This window comes from Protobothrops mucrosquamatus, unplaced genomic scaffold (assembly GCF_001527695.2).
Source record: "Protobothrops mucrosquamatus isolate PMUCROS unplaced genomic scaffold, P.Mucros_1.0 scaffold_25, whole genome shotgun sequence".
In the NCBI taxonomy this organism is placed as follows: Eukaryota; Metazoa; Chordata; class Lepidosauria; order Squamata; family Viperidae; genus Protobothrops; species Protobothrops mucrosquamatus.
This window is the reverse complement of record NW_015386101.1, coordinates 181,334-208,082: the sequence shown is the minus strand read 5'-3', so window position 1 is coordinate 208,082 and position 26,749 is coordinate 181,334. Positions and strand designations below refer to the sequence as shown.

General features: G+C 42.9%; 1 protein-coding gene across 1 annotated transcript in view; it reads left to right on the top strand.

Annotated features, from left to right (window-relative positions):
- Positions 1-18,093: 18,093 nt before the first annotated feature.
- The window catches only part of LOC107303108 (probable global transcription activator SNF2L1), a 48,523-nt gene continuing 39,867 nt past the window's right edge, over positions 18,094-26,749 (top strand). Inside the window, exons 1-7 of the mRNA XM_015832307.1 lie at positions 18,094-18,108; positions 19,250-19,336; positions 23,166-23,332; positions 24,161-24,261; positions 24,353-24,453; positions 25,535-25,714; positions 26,561-26,716. Of these exons, the coding sequence (XP_015687793.1) occupies positions 18,094-18,108; positions 19,250-19,336; positions 23,166-23,332; positions 24,161-24,261; positions 24,353-24,453; positions 25,535-25,714; positions 26,561-26,716 (807 nt within the window). The remainder of the gene's footprint in view (positions 18,109-19,249; positions 19,337-23,165; positions 23,333-24,160; positions 24,262-24,352; positions 24,454-25,534; positions 25,715-26,560; positions 26,717-26,749) is intronic.

Here is a 26,749-nt window from a genome sequence, read left to right as displayed (position 1 = left end):
ATTAATAAAACAGCAATACCATAATATTTAAAATATTTAAAACTAATTAAATTATTTGTCCTGTCCTAAAACCCACTATAATAATATAAAATTATACCCAATTTAAAATTGTAGAGTTTCAGATTTATGCCAGACCGGCCTCTTGGAACAGATAGGTCTTTAGGGCTCGGCGGAAGAGGCTAGCTGGAGAATTTTGAATAACAGAATAACAGGGCTGGAAGGGACCTTGGAGATCTTCTAGTCCAACCCTCTACACAAGCAGGAGATCCTATTCTATTCTAAACAAAAGGTTGTCTAATCTCTTCTTGAAATCCTCCAGTGTTGGAGCACCCACAAGTTATGGAGGCAGGTTCTTCCATTGATTAATCGTTCCAACTATAAGGAAATTTCTAGACTGGTTCTCTCCTTGAGTAGTGTCCCTCCATTGTTTCTCGTCCTGCCTTCAGGTGCTTTGGAGACTACATTGACCCCTTCTTCTTTGTGGCAGCCCCTCAGATATTGAAACACTTCTGGGAGTTGAGGTTCACAGGTCTTAAAGTCGCCAAGGTTGGACACCCCTGCTTTACATAAATTTTATAGATTTTTTTTTGTAGATCTGAAAAGCAATCGTTGTGATGTCATCCCTGTAGCCCCCACAGATGTCTTATTTGTGCAGCGTTTTCTTTTCAAGCTGCAACTGCAGATTTAAAAAACAAAACAAAACAAAAAAACAAAAACATACAACTCCAGAATGAGACCAGGTGAGGACACCTCTGATGGGGGGAGGGGGGGAACTGCTGAGCTGGCATAAATTAACAAAGAAGCCTGTGTGGTTATTGCAACAAACAGCTTTTCCATCCCACCTGCAATTTTTCACCCATTTCCTGCCCCCACCCCTGCAAGGCCAAGACTTGGCCAATATCCAGAAACAACCTCATTCTTCTGAATGCTTTGATTGTTTGAGTTCACAAGTCTCCAACTGAAAGCTTGCAAGAAACCTCCCTTGCTATGTGACCTGCAAGCCATTATGATTTATTAGACAATACTCATAGATTATCATTATTATTATTATTGATCATCGCGCAGTCAGCCAGATGTTCAGACTGGATTTGGCATTTTTGCCTGCCTATCGAGTCCTTACCAAGGACCTGGGATAGGCAGATGTGGATGTTCGAATTGAAGGTATTACAGATATCGTCACAGGATGGAGGCTGTTCCTAGTAAGGCCGCCTTTTGCAATTGACTGATGGCAGATTTGTCAATGCCAATGATGTTCAAATGGTGCTCCAGATGTTTTGGGATTGCATCCAAGGTGCCTATTACTATTGTCACCACCCTTGCTTGCCTTTGCCACAGTCTTTCTATTTCTATTTGTAGGTCTTTGTATTTTGTTGTTGTTGTTGTTGTTGTTGTTGTTGTTGTTATTATTATTATTATTATTATCTTTTATTCATTAAACATGAACCTCAGTCAACTGAACATTCAAATTGGCTGGTGCTGATGGTTGACACGGGTTGCTACCAGCATCCTAGATGTCAACCAGGTACATTCTTGAAATATAAGGTGTGCCGAGTAGCACAGTTTTTTGTAACATTGCTGGAGTTATTGCAGGAAGCTGCAGTTTCTTGATGTATTTTGCAAAGTTTTTGGACATAGTTCCCAGTGCCCCGATGACAATGGGTATCACTGTTATACGTTTCATCCATAATCGCGTAGTTTCAATGGCCAGTTCTTTTTCTTTGACTCTGGCATCTCCTGATACAGCAATATCAATCAGCTGTACACTTTGGTTCTTTGCAACTGCAATACCTGGCGTGTTGTGTTCCAAATGGCGATCTGTCTGTATTTGGAAATCCCACAAGATCTTCACTCTCTCATTCTCAACAACTTTTTCCACCCTATGTTCCCACGACTTTTTGGACACAGGCAAGTCGTATTTTTTACACAATGTCCAATGGATTAATTTAGCAACTCGGTCATTTCTAGCATTGTAATCAGTTATTTTTTTATTATTATTATTATGGATCATCGCATAGTCAGCCAGATGTTCAGACTGGATTTGGCATTTTGTCTACCTATTGAGTCCTTACCAAGGACCTGGGATAGGCAGATGTGGATGTTGGATGGTATTACAGATCTCGTCGCAGGATGGAAACAGTTCCTAGTAAGGCCGCCTTTTGCAATTGACTAATGGCGAATTTGTCAATGCCGATGATGGTGTTCAAGTGGTGCTCCAGTTGTTTTGGGATTGCACCCAAGGCGCCTATTACTATTTGTACTATCCTTGCTTGCTTTTGCCACAGTCTTTCTATTTCTATTTGTAGGTCTTTGTATTTTGTTATCTTCTCCAGTTCTTCTTTCTTCTTTCTTTGAAGAAGAAAGAAGAAGAAGAAGAAGAAGAAGAAGAAGAAGAAGAAGAAGAAGAAGAAGAAGAAGAAGAAGAAGAAGAAGAAGAAGAAGAAGAAGAAGAAGAAGAAGAAGAAGAAGAAGAAGAAGAAGAATAATAATAATAATAATAATAATAATAATAATAATAATAATAATAATAATAATAATAATAATAATAATAACAGCGTCCCAGGGTTCCAGGGTCACATCTTCCATCGACTTGGAACGGGAATCTTACAGTCCAATTTGACACTCTGGCTGGGTTTGGACATGGCGATAAATCCTGTTTTAACTATGGTTAAGGAATGAACCACCATTTGACTGAGCCAAAGACGTAGAAGGCACGTGGTGAGTTCACTGAAGGGCAAACTCAATTATTGGCACAGTGACACTCAAAGCGGAGTTAAACCAGAAAAGACGATGGGACCAGTGTCACAATACAATCCTTAAGCACAGAAAAAAATGGGGAAGGGAGTGAAAAATACAGTACAGGTAGTCCTTGACGTACGACCACAACTGAGCCCAAAATTTCTGTGGCTAAATGAGACATTTGTTAAGTGAGTTTGGCCCCATTTTATGACCTTTCTGGCCACAGTTATTAAACGGAATCACTGCACTTGATAAGTGAGCGACACGGTTGTGAAGTGAACCCGGCTTCCCCATTGATTTTGCTTGTCAGAAGGTCGCAAAAAGGGATCACGTGATCCCTGGACTCTGCAGTTGTCGTAAATATGAACCAGTGGCCAAGAATCTGAATTTTGATCCCATGACACGGGGGACGTTGCAATGGTTGTCAGTGTGAAAAATGGTCGTAAGTCACTTTTTCCAGTGACCTTGTAACTTTGAATAGTCACTGAACAAACTGCTGTAAGTCAAGGACTACCTGTCCTTTAATTGAACTTGATTTTTGATGCCCCTGTGGTTTCCTTCTAGCAACAGAGATGTGCTTTGCTACGCCGCCTCTTTCTCTGCAGCCTGTTTTACAATCTTAAGATCTCTTGATGGTCTCCCATCAAAACATCAACCAAATCTGACTTTGCTTAATTCTTTTGGGGCGCAGTCCAGATTGGCTGGGTGCTGCCACTCAAGACACAAGGAATGACCCCACGATTCCTTCCCCCGAGCACCCCAGATCTAATTTATGTAGGAGAAAGAACTGCTTATTTAACTTTCTGTAATAAATGTTGGGTTCTGCGACAGGGCTGCAACTGAGAACGGCAGTTTAAATATTTGGATACTGTTTGCATTCTATAGGTGGAGTCTGTTTGACTAGTTCAGACCACAGGATGTAGCCTCGTGTAATTTCTCTACTGTTTGATCACAAACAAAACAGTTTGTCTCAATGGAAGGCCACACACATCGCCAGCCTGTTGATTGGGTAGATACGTGACAAGGATATAAAAATTGCTTGCTCTCGAACGAGCATTTAAAGCCCGCGTCGGCTAGAACAGGGCTTTTCAACCAGTGGTACGGGTGCCACCTGTGGTACATTGGCACCTGGCAGGTGGTACGCGACCATCCTAGAAAAGTGGTAGCAGGGGAGGGGAATGAGCTGAACCGGTGGCAGCACCGCACAAGCCTGAGCGAGAGACGGCTGAAGCTGCAGGGCTGTCAGGGCTCAGCGGAAGCGCCAGGATCAGTGCCGCTTTCCAGCTGGAGCTCGGCGTTGATCCTGGCACTTCTGCTGAGCCCAGAAGAAGCGCTGATCAGCTGGAATGTTGTAGCATCTCCAGGGTCTTGTGATTTACATTCAGATGCTTGGCAACTGATTCATATTTATGACAGTCACAGTGTCCCAGGGTCATGTGAAGTGACCAAAACCTGCTGCAACCACCCAGCAGATGGGGGGAATAAAAACCAAACACCCCCCCACCCCACCCTCGCTGCCAATCCTCAACAGAAATGCTCACAACAATGAAAACCTCGGACAGGAGGAAGAGCGCCACTGGGTGGGCAGGCGGGGTGTCTTGCTGGGCTGTGGCTTGGGGGGCACTTTTTTCAGTGTCATTGTAACTTTGAACAGTCACTAAGCGAATTGTTGTAAGTCGAGGACTACCTGTACTTTATCACTTTTTCCTTTTTTTTTTTTGGGTCATCAAGTTTTTGACACCTTGCTGGGCGACTGGTGGTACTTGCATATTGCCATATCCTAAAAGTGGTACAATGGGTGAAAAGGTTGAAAAGCCCTGGGCTAGAAAAGATAAATGGTCATTTTGAGTGACCTGACTGTGGTAGGGATCAACGACGGAAGTGGAGAAAGAATCAGGGCCACGGATTGTGAATTTCAGAACAGAGGCCGAGTTAATAGATTGAGGCAGTGGTTGACCAGGACTTTAAAACGGGGTTTGAATGCCTGCTCAGTTGCTGGACTTTTCACGTTTCTCAAATGTGGTAACTTTAAGACATTGGAGTTCAACTCTCAGAATTCCCCAGCCTCCATAAAATTTGATATAATGGTTAAAGCTTCAAGTCAGAAACCGGGAGACCCGGAGTTCTGCTTCCATCTTAGTCATGAAAGCAACTTGGGTGACCTTGAGCCATCATTATCACCCCGTTATCACAGGGCTATTGTGGGAAAAATAGAAGGAATGTGTGTTGGATATGTTCGCTATCTTGAATTATTGGTAAAAATAATAAAAATAAAAAATGAATAAAAATAAAAAAATACGAACAAATAAATAAAGTTGCCAAGTATGGGAAACCACTGAATTAGATGAGTTTTTGCTGCTTAGGAAAAACATGGGCAAATTGCATTAGCATTTCTAAACCCACTTTTTTCAGCCCCCAAAGCTTCGCCAGGATTGAAAAGAGCTGTGGTTAGAATGCAGGATTGCAGGCTAACTCTGCCCGCTGCCAGCAGTTCGATGCTCACCCGCTCAAGGTTGACTCAGCCTTCCATCCTTCCGAGGTCGGCAAAATGAAGACCCATTTTTTGGGGGGTGGAGCAATACGATAACTCTATAAACCGCTTAGAGTATATAAGTCTAAGTGCCATTGCTATTGCTATCGTGCTGCCAAAATTGGGAAGCAAGCCAACCGGTTTTGACCGTAAAAAGTTTCGTTTTGGAAGAAAAGTTTATTTATGCAGAACTAAGTCCACGTGTCATAAAGTTGCTGTGGTTGCCCACACCTGATCGAAATTATCTTCCTGAGTTGAACCTGGAGAAGCTGAACGTTGGCTTTTGGCACTCAAGACGTTGTGCTTTTTCCCTGAACCACAATCTCTCTGCCGAACCGGCTGGAAGAAGGCCAACTTTTTGCCTCAGCGAAAAAATAAATCTCTGGCTCTTATCTCCAAGGTCCAATTGATCAAGCCTCCAAAATTCCCCGAGTAGATTTCCGCTTCAATTGCTCACAGGTCACCCACTTTCAATGAAGCTTATCCAGGACCATTGAGTGGGGAAATCGGTCTGTTTAAATGATTTCGGTTAATTGCCTGCTTTTGATAAAGACCCATTGCTCCAGTTGGCATCACTTCCCAATCCTTCTGAGCCTTCTCAGTCCAAGAGACCAACACTCACACCCAAGATAATGTGGCAGCTTGAGGCCAAAAGCTTACTATTCTTAGCGAAAGCTGGCTTGATCAGAAAGTTACTCCAAATAATTAGCCACTGATTCTGTGGAGCTTGGGGGCTGCAGATAACACGGCTGCTTTAAGAGGCAATCAACGCTGGAGCTGAGAACCTTACAAGGACGACATTGTGTTTCCTGGGTTTATAACCGATGGGGGGGCGGGAATTCTCAATGCACCTGGAGAAACACCTCGAGGCAAGAAAGAACTTCATGACCTCATGCTATATTGTGAAGGATCGGCTTAGTGAATGCACCAACACTGGAAGTTTTTAAGAAGAAACTGGATAGCCATTTGTCCAAAATGGTATGGGGTTTCCTGCCGGAGCAGGGGGTTGGACTAGATGACCTCCAAGGTCACTTCCAACTTTATCATCATCATCATCATCATCATCATCATCATCATCATCATCATCATCATCATCATCATCATTATTATTATTATTATTATTATTATTATTATTATTATTATTATTATTATTATTATTATTATTATTATTATTATTATTATAATAAAGTGATTCTGGGGTGGTTTACAAATAGTTAAGTTTGTTTCAACTGTAGTTCAACTTCTTCCAGGAAAAAAAGTTCAGCAACACAGCCCTGGACACCGTTTCACAGATTACTCAAGGTTAGGATGGGGGGGGGGCGGGTAGGAGACAATTTGTGGTCTTCAATTTTCAGAAGTCCTATTGCTTCAGGCCTCTGGAGAAAGTTGCTGTTTTCTCACTAGCTTGTGGTGCAAAAGAAGAATCCAGAACAAAGAAACGAAGGAATTGTGATTGTGATATGACATGATAGCAGTTCTCGTCTAGTACTGGAAGGGTTCCCACAGAGAAGAGGGGGTCAATGTATTCTCCAAAGCACCAGAGGGCAGGATAAGAAGCAATGCAAGGGTCCCCAACCTCTTTGCCACCAGGGACTAGTTTCACGGAAGACAGTTTTTCCACGGACTGGAAATTTCCCAATTTTTCCAGCTGTGGGGCCCTAACAGGCTACGGACTGGTACTGATCCATGCCCGGAGGTTGGGGACCCCGGAAGTAACGGATGGAAGTTTAACAAAGAAAGACCCAAACCTGGATATGTATTTCCTATCAGCAAGAAGAATTAAATCAGAGGAAGGGCTTCCCTCTAGAAGTTGTGAGCGCTCTATCACTTGATGTTTTCATGAAGAGACCAGACAGACACTTTTCCAGGATGGTATAGGCAGACATGTCAAACTCGCGACGTCACATGACGTCGTGCGACGTATCAGAGCTTTTCCCCCATTGCCGGCAATGGGGAGGGCGCGGTTTTCTCGTGACGCATCCAGCCCATGGGCTGGCAGTTTGACACCCCTGCTATAGGGTCTCCTGCCTGAGCAGGGGGTTGGACTAGAAGACCTCTAAGGTTCCTTCCAACCCTGCCATTCTGTGTTCTAAATACAAAAGCCCAACAATTTTTCCTCTGGTTTCCTCATGCCTCCCTAAATGACACGCAATATGGCTCCTCATAGATTGCTCCTGCAGAGCATGTAGATGGAGGGGGGAGTTGCCCAGTTCTGCATTATAGCAATAGCACTAGCGTTTAGACTTATATACTGCTTCACAGCCCTCTCTAAGCAGTTTACAGAGTCAGCCTGCTGCCCCCAACAATTTGGCTTTTCATTTTGCCATCTTCGGAAGGATAGAAGGCTGAGTCAGCCTTGAATTGGTGAGAATCGAACTGCAAGCGGTCGGCAGAATTAGCCTGCAATGCTGCATTCTAACCACTGTGCCACCATGAATCTTCTTATAAGACCTGAACTGGGTTGAAGAAAGGCAGGGGAGTGACAAACTTCCCCAAACTGGGCTGGTCAAACGAGAAAGGATTCTCAAATGCCCACTGCTGCTGTGAAAAACGCAAATGTTCTCAGATGAGGAGCCAGGAGGCCAGCCTGACTCAAAAGCAAAGTAGGTTTGGTCACCACAATGTGAAAAAGATGCTGAGACTCTAGAAAGAGTACAGAGAAGAGCAACAAAGATGGTTAGGGGACTGGAGGCTGAAACGTATAAGGAACGGTTGCTGGAATTGGGTATGTCTACTTTAACGAAGAGAAGGATGAGGGGGGACATGATAGCAGTGTTCCAGTATCTCAGGGGCTGCCATAAAGAAGAGGGAGTCAGGCTATTCTCCAAAGTGCCTGAAGGCAGGACAAGAAGCAACGGATGGAAACTAATCAAGGAGAGAAGCAACCTAGAACTAAGGAGAAACTTCCTGACAGTCAGAACAATTAGCCAGTGGAACAACCTGCCTCCAGAAGCTGTGAACGCTCCAACACTGGAAGTTTTTAAGAAGAGACTGGACAGGCATTTGTCTGAAATGGTGTAGGGTTTCCTGCCTGAGCAGGGGGTTGGACGTGATGACCTCTAAGGCCCCTTCCAACTCTACTACTACTACTGCTGCTGCTGCTGCTGCTGCTGCTGCTGCTACTACTACTACTATTATTATTACTACTATTACTATTATTATTATTATTATTATTATTATTATTATTATTATTATTATTATTATTATTATTAATGTTCCTGAGCTGTTGGGTCCTTGGCATTCTTGGTTCTTTTCTTGCAGACATTTCATTCCCCTACTAGCTAACCTAATCAGTGCTAGTAGAAAGCTCGTGAGCTTTCTACATCTTGAGCTTTCTACATCATAAGCTTTCTACATCTTTCTTTTGTTTACTTGGGTGAAGTTGACTCTTTGGCCAGCATCACGAGGCCAAAATATTTAGCAGTGCAGCAAAGGAGGGGGGGGGAGGAGAATGCCTCCTCACCCTTTGCCAAACCAAGAGTAATCAAGTAGTTTACTCAAAACCATAGTCTACATGGATTGTTTCTCCAACTTGGCAACTTGAAGCTAGCCGGGGAATTCTGGGAGTTGAAATCCACGTGAAATCCACATTGCCAAGTGGCAGAAACACTGATCTGGGGGTTTTCCTTTCTAGAAAGTTGAAGAGGTGATTAAAAGTACATACTGAAAACTTTCTTGGGATAGAGAACAAAGTGCTTCCCTCCTCTGCTTTGATAAGCTTCCAACTTTCCATATGTTCGGGTTCCTTTGCAAGCTGAAGTGCGTTTCTAGCAATTGTCTTTATACAATGTTGACTGGCTGTTCATAGTTAAAGTCAAACTTCAAAGCCTGCATTTCAGCCAGCCAAGAATCCTCCGTGACAGCTTAATGTATTTTATAATGCCTACAAGTAGCAGAAACCAAGGTATTACTGGCTTCGGAGAGCTCCCTTCCAAGCAGCAAAATTAATTTAATTTAATTATTAGATTTAATTTAAAAAAAATGAATGCTTTCTGTTTCCACGCATGTATTTTCTTGGAAGGGAAATCAGACTGCTGTCGCTTTGTTCGGATTCATGGACAGGTAGCCTTGAGTTCCTCGTGGAAGGGTAAAGAGAATTATAATGCAAATGTTGGAAAAGTATTTCTTGGTTTCCTCTGCCTCAATTAATTCAAATTATATTGTATCTTTCTTTTAGTTCAGGAGATTAAGGTGGCATTGTAATACCTCTGTTTTTAGTTTTACTCCACAAAAGTAGGTTGAATGAGAGTGAGTGTCTGGCTCAAGGCCATGAGGAAGCTTCTATAAACCTGGGTCTTCTTGGTTATAATCCTATGCCTTGACCACCTTGTTACGTGAGTTTTTTTTATTGATCCCAGCTTAATTTCCAGACACTCCAGGACTTGTGGGCCAATCCATCTGGAATGTCTGTAAAGCCAATAATCAGGAATGCAATTGATTTCGCAAAGCAGCCTATCATTTAAATAGCTAGGGAGAGTCAGTTTGGTCTAGGGCAGTGGTTCTCAACCTTTTTAATGCCGCGACCCCAACCGGTTGTAAGTCGAGGACTAAACCTGTCGTAAGTCGAGGACTAAACCGGTCGTAAGTCGAGGATTACCCAACCGGTCGTAAGTCGAGGACTTTCCCTGCCCGGGAGCGCCGCGCATGCGTGGTTCCGCCCCCTGCGCCGGCCGAGGCGTAGCTGGCAAGCCGCAGAGACGGAGCAGGCCGACCACCAGCTGGCCCAGCCCAAGGGAGGTAAGGCACCCGCCGGAAAAGGGAAAAAAATGGCGGACAAAAAAAATGGCGGACGGCCTTGCTTGGCGACCCCTGTGAAATGGTCGATCAACCCCAAATGGGGTCCCGACCCACAGGTTGAGAACCACTGGTCTAGGGGTTAAGGCACCTGGCTAGAAAAGGGGGGAGACTGTGAGTTCAAGTCCTGCCTTAGCTATGAAAGCCAACTGGGTGACTTTGCACCAATCACCAGGAGACGATGTGTTCTAGTCCCACCTCAGGCATGAAAATTGGCTGGCTGGCTTTGGGCCTGTCATTCTTTCTGAGCCCAACCCACCTGACAGGGTTTCTTGTGCGGAACACAGGAGGAGGAAGTTGTATTGGATACGTTGCCGTCTTGAGTTATTTGTAAAAATAATAAAGGTGTGATACAAATAAATAAACAGTGTGAAGCAGGAAACGCATCAAGGAAGAGGACAAAGGTGGATTTCTCTGGCTTACAGCTAAGCAGGATGATTGAACCTAATTTGTTGGGGCATATTCAACAAGCTATATAACTTGTTTCAAGGGCTACACCCAAAGTCAGGCCGCATAGACAAGTTGTCCTACAAATTACATTCAGTGTCTGAATGAGTCGCTGTTTTCTCCTACATACTTCCTTGCTTAATTTGACGCACGATCGTTCAACGTTCCTAAGTAGAGTAAGATTTTCTCTGAAAATAATAGGGATCAATAAAACGTATTGGGACTGACTATGGGACCTGTCTCCTGCTATATCCTATGGGTATGTGTAGGTGTGTATAAGATACGAAACAAGAACACAGCTGAATACAGACCCTAGGCTTCAACAGCTGGCCCTCTTGTTTGTCACACATACACATGACATCGTGGTTTCACACCATACATGAAACCAACAAGCTTCAACAAGATCATAATAGCATCAGATCCAAAGAGGTTCATGGTCAAAACTGCTTTAAGCTGTGTGAACCTCAATTCCCAGAATTCTGCGAGTTGAAGTCCACAGGTCTTAAAGGGGCCAAGGTTGGGGACCCCTGGGTTAAAGTGTTGGCTGAGGGCTGCAGAGGTCCAGGTGTAAATGTACCCTCATCCATGAGACAACTTTGAGTCTGTAATCTCTCTCACGAGAACCATCTCATAGCCTTGACTTCTTACAATAAAAAAAACGAAGGGCGGCCTTGGGAGAAAAAGTCAGGAAATAGTTAACAAAATATCCCTTCATTCTTTATCTGTTAATCCCAAACCGCTTTCTTTTCTTTTCTTTTTTTCCAAGAAGAAACTGATGGGGCGATGTCTCTTGGTATATTCCAGGATCTATTTTATTCAGCAATGCCTTTGGTGAAAGTGAGGGCCGGGCTGCTATTTTTTGCAAGAAAGCTCAATCAAAGCAACCCATTAATCCCGATGTCTCTTCTCCATTCCCCGGGTGACCGTCGTACATAGCTGGGTAAAATATGCTCGAGATCCCTGGGAAGGCATCAAAGGAAGTCAGGTCCCAGTCCCAGGCAAGTTACCGCAAATGATCCTGTTTCTCTGACGGTTTAATTACAGGGAATTGTGACCGAGGGTCAGAAAGTAGCTCGATTCCCATACGATGTCAAACCACAGTGTAATTTGCTTGGTGGTTTTGGCTTAGCAGGGTTTGTGACCCTCAAGCAACAACGGCTTATTCAACAAAACCATACTTTAAAAATAAAACAAAACAAAGGGAAACTCACTTTACAGAAATGCACATTTCTTTTCTACTGATCAAAAGAAGTCGTGTGTATGTATATGAAATAGTGAAAGATCAATGTGCAGATTTTTTTTACGGCTTTCCTTTTAGACACTCCTTCAAAAAAGAAAGAAAGAAAAAAGGAAAGAAAGGAAAAAGAAAGGAAGGAAAGAAAGAAAGAAAAAAGGAAAGAAAGGAAAAAGAAAGAAAGGAAAGAAAGGAAAGAAGGAAAGAAAGGAAAGAAGGAAAGAAAGGAAAGAAAGAAAAAAGGAAAGAAAGGAAAGAAAGAAAGAGAAGGAAGGAAGGAAGGAAAGAAAGAAGTAAGGAGAGAGAGAGAGAGAGAAACTCCACCTCCAGCTAAGGAAAGAAAGGAAGGAAGGAAAAAAAGAAAGAAAGAAAGAAAAAAGGAAAGAAAGAAAAAAAGAAAGGAAGGAAGGAAGAAAAGAAAGAAAGAAAAAAGGAAAGAAAGAAGAAAGGAAGGAAAGAAAGAAAAAAGTAAAGAAAGAAAAAAGAAAGAAAGAAAGGAAGGAAGGAAGGAAGGAAGGAAAGAAAGAAGGAAAGAGAGAGAGAGAGAAGGAAAGAGAGAGAGAAAGAGAAACTCCACCTCCAGCTAAGGAAAGAAAGGAAGGAAGGAAGGAAGGAAAAAAAGAAAGAAGGAAAGAAAGGAAGGAAAGAAGGAAAGAAAGAAAGAAAAAAGGAAAGAAAGAAAGAAAAAAGAAAGAAAGAAAGAAAGGAAGGAAGGAAGAAAGGAAAGAAGGAAAGAAGAGAGAGAGAGAGAGAGAGAGAGAGAGAGAGAGGAATCATACACCGACATATGTCCACAGTCAACACTTCTAAATGTTCCTCAAGTCAAGATTCGAGATCATAAAGCGCTTGCTTAAATATAGTGAAAGAACAAACCACTTTGGACCATTTTGTGCCAGATGGAAAAGGTTCCGAGGTTGCAAAATTATTATATATATATATTTTTAGCAATCATACGACAAAGTCATTTTGATTTTCCCATTCTTCTCCTGGATGTCCCCACGTAATTGGGATATAATTCAAAAGAATAGATTTGAACGAGTGGCTGGTTTAGAATCAAATGCATAAATACATTCGGACAGCCACGGCTTTCTATCGCGCACGGCCTGAATCAACAGGCTGCTTTCTCACAACGCAGTGAACTTCAACGGGGGAGCCAACTCGGATCTTAGGTTAGGGGCTCGACGTAACCGGGGCAAAGCCAGAAGAGGGAGAAAAGCTCAACCGCCGGACCCTCTCCGGAGTTCCGAAATGTAGGCAGGGGCTCCACCCGGGTCACCCCGGCTTCAGAAGCCGGCATTCCCAGTCCGGGGCTCCGCTCGCCCAACCCTCACGGACTCGGGAAGCGTGCCGTGCCCCGCATCCTGGGCATCGGTGGCGCTCAGAGTCAGGACCTGGGCAGACTTGGCTTAAACACGCCGGGGCGGCGGGTCGTGCGAACGCAGCCCCGGGGCGGGCAAGGCAGGACGGGATCCGGAGCGCCAGCAGAAAAGGGCGAGGCGGCAGGAAAGCCCGGCTGGCGATCGGCTTCCAGCAGGCGACCCGGGTCCCGTCCGGCTCCTTCTGCAACATCCCACCGTGCCCGTGCCCGGGTCCTACCTGCGGGTGCCGGCCGGCGGGGATCGGGGGGGATCGGCAGCAGGAGTCCCGCGTCCCCCTCCTGCCCCGGGAGAAGGAAGGAAGGCAGCCAGCCAGCCAGCCAGCAGCTGCTACTCCCAGCGCTTCCCAGCGACGCGCCCTGCCAGCCAGCCCGGCCGTTTGTTTGCCCACGGCTGACCCGCCGCTCCGTGGCAGAGGTGCCAAAACCCGGCCTGGATTCCCCCGAGCCGGGCGCCGCTCACCGCCCGGAGGAGAAGGAAAACCCGGCCTGGATGATCAGAAGAAGGGGCACGGCCGCTAGGGGGCGCTAACACAATCTCCCCTGCTCCCCCGCCCCGCGCCCCCCCGCCCTTCTCGGAGCTCGAGGTGCGAATCCTGTCCAAATCTTTTAATCAGGGGTCCTCAACCTTGGCAACTTTAAGACTGGTGGACTTCAACTCCCAGAATTCCTCAGCCAGCAAAGCTAAATCCCCTACAACAGGGGTCCTCAACCTTGGCAACTTTAAGACTGGTGGACTTCAACTCCCAGAATTCCTCAGCCAAGAAAGCTAAATCCCCTACAACAGGGGTCCTCAACCTTGGCAACTTTAAGACTGGTGGACTTCAACTCCCAGAATTCCTCAGCCAGCTTTTGCTGGCTGAGGAATTCTGGGAGTTGAAGTCCACCAGTCTTAAAGTTGCCAAGGTTGAGGACCCCTGCTTTAGGTCATCGTTGGACCCCACAATCAGACCAGGAGCCCAGTCGGAGAGTGAAATGCAGCCAAGTCCTCGACTTACGACCACAATGGAGCCCGACGTTTTGTTTTTTTTTGCTCAGCCAGACGTTTGTTAAAAGGGAGTTTTGCCCCATTTGATAAACCTTTCTGGCCCCCGTTGTTAAGTGAACCCCTGCAGTTTGTTAAATTAGCAATGCGGTTGTTAAACGAATCCGGCTTCCCCCACTGACTTTGCTTGCCAGAAGGACGCAAAAGGGGATCGCGTGACCCCGGGGGCACTGCGACGGTCATCAAGGGGAGTCAGTTGCCAAGCGGCTGAATTTGGATCGCGTGATCGTGGGGATGCTGCAAGGGTGGCTAAGCGTGAAAAAGGGTCGTAAGTGACTTCCTTCGGTGTTGTTGTAATTTCGAGTGGTCGCTAAATGTAGTGTCGTTAAGTAAGTGGAGGACTACTTTACAACATTTTTCTTTCCCCAAATATTGTAACTCTGAAGAGTGAAATAACTAGGACTGGTCCTATAATTTGGTCTAATTCCCGTTAAATCGATATATTTCTGGCTATAAATGGGCGTTAGATCTACTATGTTTTTGGCCAAGGGCTGCCTCCCAGCTGCCAGTAGTGCTGATTTTTTAAAAAGTTTAATTCCCAACTAGAAACGTCCAACAACTCAGGACTCCAACCCCCATCCTCCAGAGAAAAGATGGACCCAGGAGTTTCAGAGACAGACCCCTATGGAAAAAGGACACGTCCCCCCATCAGCGCTAGATTGCCTCCAGATTTGCGAGGAAGGTTAAGGAAAAGTTCACGTAAAAATATTTATGCGAACTGAATTGAGGGAGGACTGGAGTCTTCAGAGGGCATCTGACACAAACATTATGGCACGTGATTTTACATCCTTTGTTTTATTTCATTTTTATTCTGCAACTCCCTACTTTTGCATAGTTGCCCTGCCTTTTTTATAAGCCACGGAGATTCCAGAGGGCTTTAATACCAAACTAGCGTATTATTGCATAGGTTTGAGGGATGGGGGTGGGTCACCACATCTGAAGTCTGAAATCTGATATTGCAAAACAGCCCAAAGCTAGCAAAACGCTTTTATGCAAGAAGAGGTTTCTCTTCAGAAGGTGTCTAACAACAACAACAACAACGACAACTACTTTATTTTTTCACCACAATGTAAAAAAGATGTTGAGACTCTAGAAAGAGTACAGAGAAGAGCCACAAAGATGATTAGGGGACTGGAGGCTAAAGCATATAAGGAACGGTTGCTGGAATTGGGTATGTCTAGTTTAACGAAGAGAAGGACGAGGGGGGACGTGATAGCAGTGTTTTAGTATCTCAGGAGTTGCCCCAAAGAAGAGGGAGTCAAGCTATTCTCCAAAGCCCCTGAAGGCAGGACAAGAAGCAACAGATGGAAACTAATCAAAGGGAGAAGCAACCTAGAACTAAGGAGAAACTTCCTGACAGTTAGAACAATTAACCAGTGGAACAACCTGCCTCCAGAAGCTGCGAATGCTCCAACACTGGAAGTTTTAAAGAAGAGACTGGACAACCATTTGTCTGAAACGGTATAGGGTTTCCTGCATGAGCAGCGGGTTGGACTTGATGATCTCCAAGGTCCCTTCCAACTATTGTTATTATTATTATTTTAAAAGAGATTAGGAATTGGAACAGACAAAGATGGAGGATGTAAGCCAGGGGTGTCCAACCGTGGCAACGTTCAAGACTTATTATTATTGTCACTTTGAACGTACACCAATCGGCATACATCAAAATGAAATTTCATTGCATACAGCTCTCAAAGGGTCACCGTCTCCGATACACACTCCTTGTTCGTGGCCAGCTCAAAGTTTCATTTGTAGTCACTTACTCCTCCCCCTTCCCCTCTTATTTTCCCCACAGCAACAACAACTCTGTGAGCTGGGTTGGGCTGAGAAGAGTGACGGTGCCACCCAGTAAAATACCCATCAAAAGGCTTGAGGGTATTTTAAAAGGTTTGTAAAAAAAAAAACCCCAGAGAATGGGGGAAAATCCAAAATGACCCCATTGAGAATTTGAGTGATTCAGCATCCAGAGAAAGCTGAGCGATTATTAGGAATGGGAGGAGTTGGAAAAATGGATGGAGGTGCCCTTCCCAGCCTAAGGAATTTTGTTATAAATCCCACTCGTCTAGACTGAATTCTGTTTGGTATGTCAAATATGCACCCCTGTATCCAGCCACGCTTGTGTGATTTGGAGAACAAATGCATTTCAGAAGGGACTCGTGAATAACTCCTTTTGAATAAGACATTTGCTTAGGAAATAAATGTAAATCAACCGCACAGCATCGTCTAAAATTTGCAAAGANCCATTTCGGACAAATGGCTGTCCAGTCTCTTCTTAAAAACTTCCAGTGTTGGAGCATTCACCGCTTCTGGAGGCAGGTTGTTCCACTGGTTAATTGTTCTCACTGTCAGGAAGTTTCTCCTTAGTTCTAGGTTGCTTCTCTCCTTGATTAGTTTCCATCCGTTGCTTCTTGTCCTGCCTTCAGGCGCTTTGGAGAATAGGTTCTAAGATAACATTAGGTTTGTAGGGGACCTTGGAGGTCTTCTAGTCCAACCTCCTGGTCAAGCAGGAGACCCCATACCCTTCCAGACAAGTGGCTGTCCAGTCTCTTGTTAAAATTAGTAACACGGTGATTAAGTGAACCTGGCTTCCCCATTGACTTCGCTTGTCGGAAGGTCGCAAAAGGGGAATCACATGACCCAGGGACACTGCAACCGTCGTAAACGCGAGTCAGTTCCCAAGCATCTGAATGAGGATGCTGCAATGGTCGTCAGTGTAAAAAAGGTCACAAGTCACTTTTTTTCAGTGCCTTGTAACTTTGAACGGTCACTAAACGAGCTGTTGTAAGTCAAGGACTGCGTGTACTTGGTAGATTGCTATAGGGATAATTGATACTTGGATGGGAAGGCAGAAAGGGTGACAACCTCTACCAGGGATTGAACAAGATTTGTCTATGTGGCCTTCAGAAGAATAGCTTAAACCAAGGGACTCTTGGCTTTTAATTCTTCCCCTCCCATCAGCCCTAATTTGTGATTGCATCCCTGCCCTCTGATTGTCATGGACCAGCCTTTCCATTATTTCCACTCAGTGATTAGTCTGATGAGGTTGGAATGTGCTGGACTTCAACCCCCATCATCCATTGTAGCATGGCTTTGCGAAGTGTATCTGGGGCTGATAGGCATTATAGTGTAGAGCAGAAGGAACGGTTGCTGGAATTGGGTATGTCTAATTTAATGAAGAGAAGGATGAGGGAGGACATTATAGCAGTGCTCCAATATCACAGGGGTTGGCTACAAAGAAGAGGGAGTCAAGCTATTCTCAAAGTGCCTGAAGGCAGGACAAGAAGCAACGGATGGAAACTAATCAAGGAGAGAAGCAGCCTAGAACTAAGAAAAAATTTCTTGACAGTGAGAACAATTAACCAGTGGAACAACCTGCCTCCAGAAGCGGTGAATGCTCCAACACTGGAAGTTTTTAAGAAGAGACTGGACAGCCATTTGTCCAAAATGGTATAGGGTTTCCTGCCTGAGCAGGGGGTTGGACTAGATGACCTCCAAGGTCCCTTCCAACTTTATTATTATTGTTGTTTTGTTGTTGTTGTTGTTGGACTAGATGATCTCCAAGGTCCCTTCTAACTTTATTATTGTTGTTGTTGTTGTTGTTATTATAGAATTTTCCCTATCACTTTCTGCTCATGGTTTCCTTCAGACCTTTTTTTTTTCTTGTTTACCTATCCTGGTCCCAGAATCCAGTGGAGTTGAGAGGCCAATAAATTTAAACAAATAATCAGTTAGATAGGGACATGGGATGATAACTGGTGCATTTTCTGGTAGCAACAAGACAGTATTTGCAGTATAATAGCCTTTGCTTTTCTATGGTTCCCTTGGCATCTGACATGCCCCCCTCCCCAGGATATGTTTTTAATTTCTGCCCCCCCCCCTTTGAAATATCCTATCATATGGCCTTTGCTTGAGAACCATAGGCATAGACCAAAATGGGTAAGAGCAAGGCAAGAGTCAGTTGTGGTCCTTGGTTTCCAAGGCAACAATGTTTAGTCTTTGAAGCATCACTGCTCTGAAAAATAATTGCCTTTTTTTTTTTGAAGAGGGTGAGTGGTGAAAGAAAGGAAGACAGTATGTCTCATAATAGCATTCGGAGAACTGGAGCTTTCTCTGGAACACCGGTTGTGATGTGCGGGAACAGTTGCTACATCTTTTTGGCCACCCTTGGAAATGGGATGCTTCAGTCCCATCCTGCAAGGTTCTCCTTGGTTTTATGACGAAGGGTGGTTATTTATGAGCCATTGGAGGACATAACAGTGTTCTCTGTCATTTAAATATTTCATTTGAAGGGGGGGGAAAAGAATTTTTCAATAGCACCTGGGATTCCATTTGTCCAGCGAGCTGCAGGTCCAAAGAAGGGTCAGATCTGAATTTCTTTGCTCTTAATATAAAATGCTTATCCCTCCACTGGGCTGATCCCCTAGGTTCACACTGATAAACTCATTGGCAGCTATAGGGTATAGTCTGTACATCATTGGCTACTATAGGTGCCAAATGTTGAACAGACAAAGTTTTGATGTGATCCAGCATGGCTTTCCTGATAGTCTAAGAAAAGCTGTTTGATTATGTGTTAGTTGCACTCATCAGCTTTTTACAGAAGCTTGGAAACCAGTTGCTAAGCTACACAGGTTTTTAGACTAGTTTTGCAATAAATGCCTGCCTATCTGTAAGTTCAAATCCAGCGTGTGTATTTGTGGTTTAGTGTATCAAGTGTTGCCAATGAAGATAAAACACATTATTTAACCCTGAAGTATAGAGGACATACCAATGTTAATTATAAATTCTCTATTCCAGTGGTTCTCAACCTGTGGTCCGTGGACCCCTGGGTGGCCATGATGTCATCACAGCGGGGTCTGCGAAGGCTTGAAGAAATGTTACAATTTAAATCTTGAGTTATGTTTTGGGGGTCTGTGGCTAGGGTCCATGACCACAAAAGGTATTTAAAGGGAACCAGTGACGAAGAAAAGATTGAGAACCACTGCTCTGTTCCATTTTAACATGCTTTAATATGTATTATGCTGGGAAAAGAACATGTCTTTTTTCTTTATTAAATATGTTGTGATTAGAAATGTTTCATTTTATTTACAGAAAAATGATCCTCCATTTCAACTCAAACTTCCCCCAAAGGCAACTAAGTCTGAAAAAGAAATTGATCCGGAATATGAAGAGAAAATGGTAAATTTGTTACTTGGACCTTTTTTTTTTTTTTTTGCCTGTGTTGTCTTTTGTTAAATTTTAATTGTGCTGATAAGAAGTCCCCATATTTATACGTCCACTTTTAAAATGATCTAACCGATGGTTCCCGTTCAGTGATGATTTGAACTGAAAAAAATGGTCATGCCTCTTCCTGTGATATTATCCTCCTTCCCTCCCTCCAGAACACGGGTGTCAAACTCGCGACGTCACGTGACGTGTCGCGACGTATTGCAACTTTTCCCCCATTGCCGGCAATGGGGTGGGCGCGGTTTCGCCGTGACGCATCCGGCCCGTGGGCCGGCAGTTTGACACCCCTGGTCCAGAAGGTTGGGATATTGAGTTGCACTCTTTGTTCCTCAAATGTTGCCTACCCCTACTTTGGATGTACCTGCTTGTTGTGCATCCTCAAGACCCTTTAGCTTCAGACCTGACCATGCTTGTCAGGGAGAGCTCCCACTGTGGTCATTTATACAAGCTGAGGAGGCATTAAGCTGGCTTGGTGGAAATCAGGTTGTTGTTTTTGATGGGTTAGGAGTTCTTTTTCTTTTTTTTTAAAGAGGCCCTATGTTTCTTGACCTGAAAAGGTTAACTGTAAGTTGATTTACAACCTGGTGTGTCTCCTGGTCTCCAACAGCCAGTTACTGTTAGTCTGGCAACAGATAATTACAGCTTTGGTTTTAAACTTTCAGTGCCAAAGGCCAATGTTTTAGAATCCAGGTGACATTTTCTGACCCGAGTTTATGTCATTTGGTTCTGGAATGGTTTTTCTCTACAGCTTAAGCATTAAATCTTTTTCTCGGTGAGTAGCTTGGGAAGAACAGTTTTAGCGTTTTGTGTCTCGAGGTAGTAGTAAGTATTATGGGCCTTTTTTCTTGGTGCAATACAAGCATAGAATAAAAGCAATAATAATGTAGTGCAGTCAGCCATAACATCTCAATATAAAACGCGGAGCCTCTAGGCTGAAAGGCGCATAAGGTATAATAACAGCCTCACTTTAATAAGTTTTAAAAAAACAGGTTTGCGAGGGCACATCCCCCATTGATACATTAGTGATTTATAAATAAATCCTCCCTCTCAGGCAGGAAACCCTATACTATTTCAGACAAATGGCTGTCCAGTCTCTTCTTAAAAACTTCCAGTGTTGGAGCATTCACCACTTCTGGAGGCAGGTTGTTCCACTGGCTAATTGTTCTAACTGTCAGGAAGTTTCTCCTTAGTTCTAGGTTGCTTCTCTCCTTGATTAGTTTCCATCCGTTGCTTCTTGTCCTGCCTTCAGGTGCTTTGGAGAATAGCTTGACTCCCTCTTCTTTGTGGCAGCCCCTGAGATACTGGAACACTGCTATCATGTCCCCCCTCGTCCTTCTCTTCGTTAAACTAGACATACCCAATTCCAGCAGCCGTTCCTTATATGCTTTAGCCTCCAGTCCCCTGATCATCTTTGTTGCTCTTCTCTGTACCCTTTCTAGAGTCTCAGCATCTTTTTTACATCGTGGTGTCCAAAACTGGATGCAGTATTCCAAGTGTGACCTTATCAAGGCAGTGTAAAGTGGTATTAATACTTCACGTGATCTTGATTCTATGCCTCTGTTAGGTGGGATTTAGTTGGAATTTCTGGTTGCCTGAAAAGGCCATATGTAATTTTTGGGGAGTAAACTCCATTGAATTCAATGTTTTTTCATAAATACAAATTACCAAGATTGGATTATGTTTGCTGCGCCTTACAGATTATTTTAGGTTTGGAAGTTTGGAAATTACTGCAATTTAGCTTTGAACTTCCTTCTTAAATGCTTGATTCTGCCATAGTTTTTAACAAGGAGAAAGGTATAACAAGTAAATAGTGACTAATCAGATATTTTTTGAACATTTTGAACTTAACAGACTAAAGATAACGTTTATAATAAACATATTATAGATATGTAAAATGGTTGTTTCTTCCTCTGTGGGATTCATCAAAAAGTTATGGATTATGTTGCCCTCGTGTGGTAAAATTGTATATTAGCTGTAGTATTTATTTAATTTCATAGTTCTCTGTTGTCAAACCACAGAAGCAGTGTTTCGGAAATATTGGGTTAGATCCAGACTAATGTTTGAAATTAAAATAATAAATTATCACGATTAAATGATAATTAAATAAATTCTGTTGTTTAGAATTTGGATCAAGTGTAATATACATTTTACTGAAAATGGATGCTGAGTTGTTGAATTTCCCCCCGGTAAGAGTATGTACGTGTACGTACGATTATTGATTTAGTCTGGATCCAGGCTTAATATCATGCTGTAAATATCAGAGCTGTGTTTTTAAACTTGGACATCTCATATTTATTAGAATCTGGATGATACAGGACGGAGTGTGAGCAACACTCGGCTTATATTGAATAATATAGATGGCTTCTGTGCTACTTTTAAGTTCTTTTACAAAGTTATGGTTCTGATTTATTGTTCTGGAACTTCACCATGTTGCAAGTGTTCTGTTAGACCAGTGTTTCTCAACCGTGACAATTTTAAGGCATGTGGACTTCAACTCCCAGAATTCCACAGCCAGCATTGCTGGCTGTGGAATTCTGGGAGTTGAAGTCCACATGCCTTAAAATGGTCACGGTTGAGAAACACTGTGTTAGACAATGCTCCAGAATTCTTGCATAAAATGTTCCAGCGAGGAAAGGAGGAGATGTTAATAATCAGCATGGTTGTCCTTAAATCAGACTATCCTTGCCATCTGATCATAGTTCAGGATATTTGCAGAGTTTCAGAGCTGCCCTCTTTCCATAACCTTTGGAATTGCTGAACAGGTTCCTGGTTTAGATGATCAGGAATCAATACTAGTCATTTCATTTAGTATCATGTCCAAGTTGTCCGAATCAGAGAACGTCATCCAGACAAAATTTCGTCCCTGCCTGTTTTAGCAATCTTTGTCATGAAAGATAGGTGCATTACAGCCTGGGCACCTTCCGTGGATCTTGGACTAAAATCTCATCCCCTTCATCATGTATGGCTACTAACTATTCCTTTATAGCAGAGGTGTCAAATTGCCGGCCCACGGGCTGGATGCGTCATGGCGAAACCGCGCTCATCCCAATGCCGGCAATGGGAAAAAAAGTCACGATACGTGGCGACACGTCACGTGACGTTGCGAGTTTGACACCCCTGCTTCATAGAGATTGAAGTTAAATGATTCCAGGTTGGAAAGAGAGTTACAACTAAAAATGCTTACAGCCCATTTGTGAGCTGGGTGGAGATTACAATCTTGGTTATCTTTTTGAGATCATAGTCTATATTTTAGACTCTCCCTTCCCGAGAAAACCACAGTTGGGCTAGAAGGGGCAATTAATGCACTTGCTGTCTGACTGCATATTTTTCCTAATCTCTACATTGAACTGGTGTCAACGCTGCTAATATTGAATATTCTTGCTTTGACAAATTATGCTGAACTGTCTGGTACTTTTAGAGTTAATTCAGAGGAGAATGAGGGAGGAGGGAAAAGCCCTCGAAAGAGGACGGAAGAGAACCTTTGCCCTTCAAACTAATTGGAGAATGTAAATCATGACAGCAGAATATGGGAGGGGAAATGCTAGCAAAATAACTGTTCGGTGCAGTGCGTGTTTCATTAGCCGGAACCCTGACAACTGGACCCTTAAGTCTTGCGGAACCCATTCTTCATTCCTCGCAGGTTTGCAGTGAAGAAGTTTGGAAGAGAATGTAATTTTGAGTTAGGAAGAGTCAAACGCTCTTTCCCCCTCTGTATATGAGTTCAGGGTTGCTTTCCTAAATCATAGCTTGTCTTATTTTGCTTTTCTTGTATGGGCTGTAGAAAACGGATCGAGCCAAACGATTTGAATTCCTGCTAAAGCAGACAGAACTTTTTGCCCACTTCATTCAACCTGCGGCCCAGAAATCGCCCACCTCTCCCCTCAAAGTGAAACTGGGACGACCACGGGTAAAGAAGGATGAGAAGCAGAGCTTGCTTTCAGCAGGAGAGTACGCATTGTTTCTAAATTATTTTTAAAGTGACGTTGAGATTATATTTACACCTTAAAATGTATTGCATGTACAGGTGGTCCTCGACTTATGAACACAATCGAGCCCAACGCCTCTGTTGCTAAGTGAGACGGTTGTGAAGTGAATTTTGCTCTATTTGACTACCTTTCTTGCCACAGTTGTTAAGGGAATCACTGCAGTTGTTAAGTTAGTAACAAGGTTGTTAAGTGAATCTGGTTTCCCGCTTGACTTTGCTCTCTCACTCTCTCTTTTTTTTTAAAAAAAAAAAAGTCGGATAGTGGGAGTTTTGGGCAATTATGACCGCAGCATTATTTTTTAATGCAGCGTATCCTTTTTTGCATGCAAAAATTTAACCAAGCAGCTGATATCCTAAGGAGTCATGAATATTGCATGAATACATGTATGAATGAGAGGAACTGACCTCAGTTTGAAGAGATGTTTGTATCCAGCTCAGCACTTGTATTTCAGGTCAAGTCAGTGACAAACAGTTGGAACGTTAACAACAATTAGGGGTGACATTGACAAAAATAATTAGAAAGGAATAGGAAGATGGACTGGACTGGACTGAACTGGACTGGACTGGACTAGACTAGAACAGATCAGAACAGAACAGTTGGAACGGTAACAACAATTAGGAGCAACATTGACAAAATAATTAGAATGGAATAGGAGTAGGAAGATGGACTGGACTGGACTAGACTAGACTAGACTAGAACAGATCAGAACAGAATACTTTATTTGGCCAAGTGTGATTAGTCACACAAGGAATTTGTCCCAAATGCACATGTGTTGGGTTTTCTTTTTTAGCTATCGTCACAGGAGGACAGAACAAGAGGAAGACGAGGAACTGCTTTCGGAAAGCCGGAAAACCTCAAACGTGTGCGTCCGATTTGAGGAATCTCCTTCTTGTGAGTGTTCCAATTGGTCATTATCTCTGCTTTTCATAGATATGTTAAACTCAATTACAGAATAACCAAGGCTTGCTTTATGTTTCTGCAGATGTTAAAGGAGGAACACTGCGGGACTATCAAGTTAGGGGCTTGAATTGGATGATCTCCTTGTATGAAAATGGCGTAAATGGCATCTTGGCAGATGAAATGGTAAAAAACTTACCTTTGCGAATGTAGTTTTCAGATAAGATAAGGGGAAAAAAATTCAAGAGCCGTGAGTTTACTGTTAGTCTAGTCACCAAGCTCTTAAAAATATTTGATAAACAGCTATTTTGGCTATAGAGCTCTTCTTCATGCCCCACTGTGGGAGGAGACACATTATTTTATGATGGCAAAAAAATATATCAGGAGTTGTCTAGGGCCATGTTTTATGACTAACACGCTTTGTTAAAAGGTATGAGCATTTGTGAGCTGCAACTCACTTTATCAGATGCATAGAGTGACTAGACCCTAAATTTAAAACCTACATTGACCTACCCAATCTACATATCTGATAACAAAATGTGTTTAGTCAGAATAGTTACCACCAAACTCCTCCTAATTTCATATTCCATTGTAATAAGTCTGGCATTTATTAGCTCGTGGGTTGTTGATCATCTGAGTCCAGGTTTCACATTCTTTTTATGATATCCAACAAATCATATATAGGGAAACAGGCAAGATGGAAATCTGTGGTTCTAGCAGGATGAGGGTCTTCTTATTCTTTTGTGCGTCTTTGTATCATATTTTGTAGGTCCCTCTCTCACTCTCTTTTTTTTAAAAAAAGCCAGATAGTGGGAGTTTTGGGCAATTATGACTGTAGCATTATTTTTTAATGCATCGTATCCTTTTTTGCATGCAAAAATTTAACCAAGCAGCTGATATCCCAAAGAGTCATGAATATAAAGCGAAGGAAGGAATACATAATGCATAACAATAATACAAACCGCAGCTAAAATATTCAGTTGCAGCGTGGCTCAGAGTGAATTGTAATTAAACATTTCATTCTGCGTAATATTTCTTATGAATTACAGAGGATCGTTCTCAAGAAGTTATTTTATTGTCTGGAAACAAATGCTAATCAGAATAGTAATTTGTATATCGCAATATATTGAAATTATGGCGGATTTTGACTCCATAGATCATACCGTGATCAGCGGCTTCCTTTATGCATGATTATGGATGGAGATTATTTCAGAGCTGTTAAAAAGAGATGCGTAACATTTAAATACTGTTTTTAAAACTCTCGTAGGGTCTAGGAAAGACATTACAGACAATTGCATTGCTGGGCTATCTGAAGCATTATCGAAACATCCCCGGTCCACACATGGTTCTGGTGCCCAAATCAACTTTGCACAACTGGATGAACGAATTTAAACGCTGGGTTCCAACATTACGGGCAGTTTGCCTTATTGGAGACAAGGATGCCAGAGTAAGTGTCACTTTTACTCAGTCAGCTGTTGATTTACACTGGAAGTCAGAATGTAATGTTCCCAGAAGTCTTTGTTTGCAACTTCTGCAGATTTCAAGATAGAAGCTATGTGGACTTCGATTCTCAGAATTCCCCAGCCAGCATGCTGGCTGGGGGATTCTGGGAGTCGAAGTCCATATATATGTTAAAGTTGCCAATGTGGAAAAACATTGTTTCAGAGTATAAAACGGTTAATTGATTGTTGTAAAAAGACTGCAGATTAAACCTTTAAAAATATTTTTATAAATAGCATTAAAGCAGTGGTGAAAAGCGAAGTCCCAATGTTGTGTCTCTCTGAACTCTTTGGTGCAACAACTCGGAGTTGCAGAAATTAATACGGCATATACTTTTTAATGTGGCAAAGAGATGAACCTATTACATGTATGGCTTGATAGAAATACTAGCTATATTCAGGTTAATTTAGGTGTAAATGACTTATTTTTGTATTGGATTCATCCGCTGTTCAGAGTACAGACATGCTATTCAATGGCTAAGTCTGCTGTTTTCTAGGAAAATACTGTTTCTCCTGTTATAAGGGGAAAAAACTTTGTTTTAACATCACTGCTAGTATCCTTTGAAGAACAGATATCTCCCTTTCCCCATGCAGGCAGGAATGCATTTTTCATATTATTTAATACCTATTTACTAGAGTGAATGATCTAAATGTGTTAATTACTTCTAAAAGTTCATATTTCTGTTTCTTCTGGAGGCTCTTTTTCTCTGAGATTGCATTGCTAGACGGTCATTGTCGCAGTTTTCTAAGCTGGTTCTATCAGAGAGTTTGTTTTATGTGTGTTTTTCACCCAGGCTGCTTTCATCCGTGATGTTATGATGCCTGGAGAGTGGGATGTGTGTGTGACCTCCTACGAAATGGTCATTAAGGAAAAGTCCGTTTTCAAAAAATTTAACTGGCGGTATCTGGTGATTGATGAAGCTCATCGGATAAAAAATGAAAAATCCAAGGTAAGTTTTACTTCTATTCGGTAAGCAGCGAAG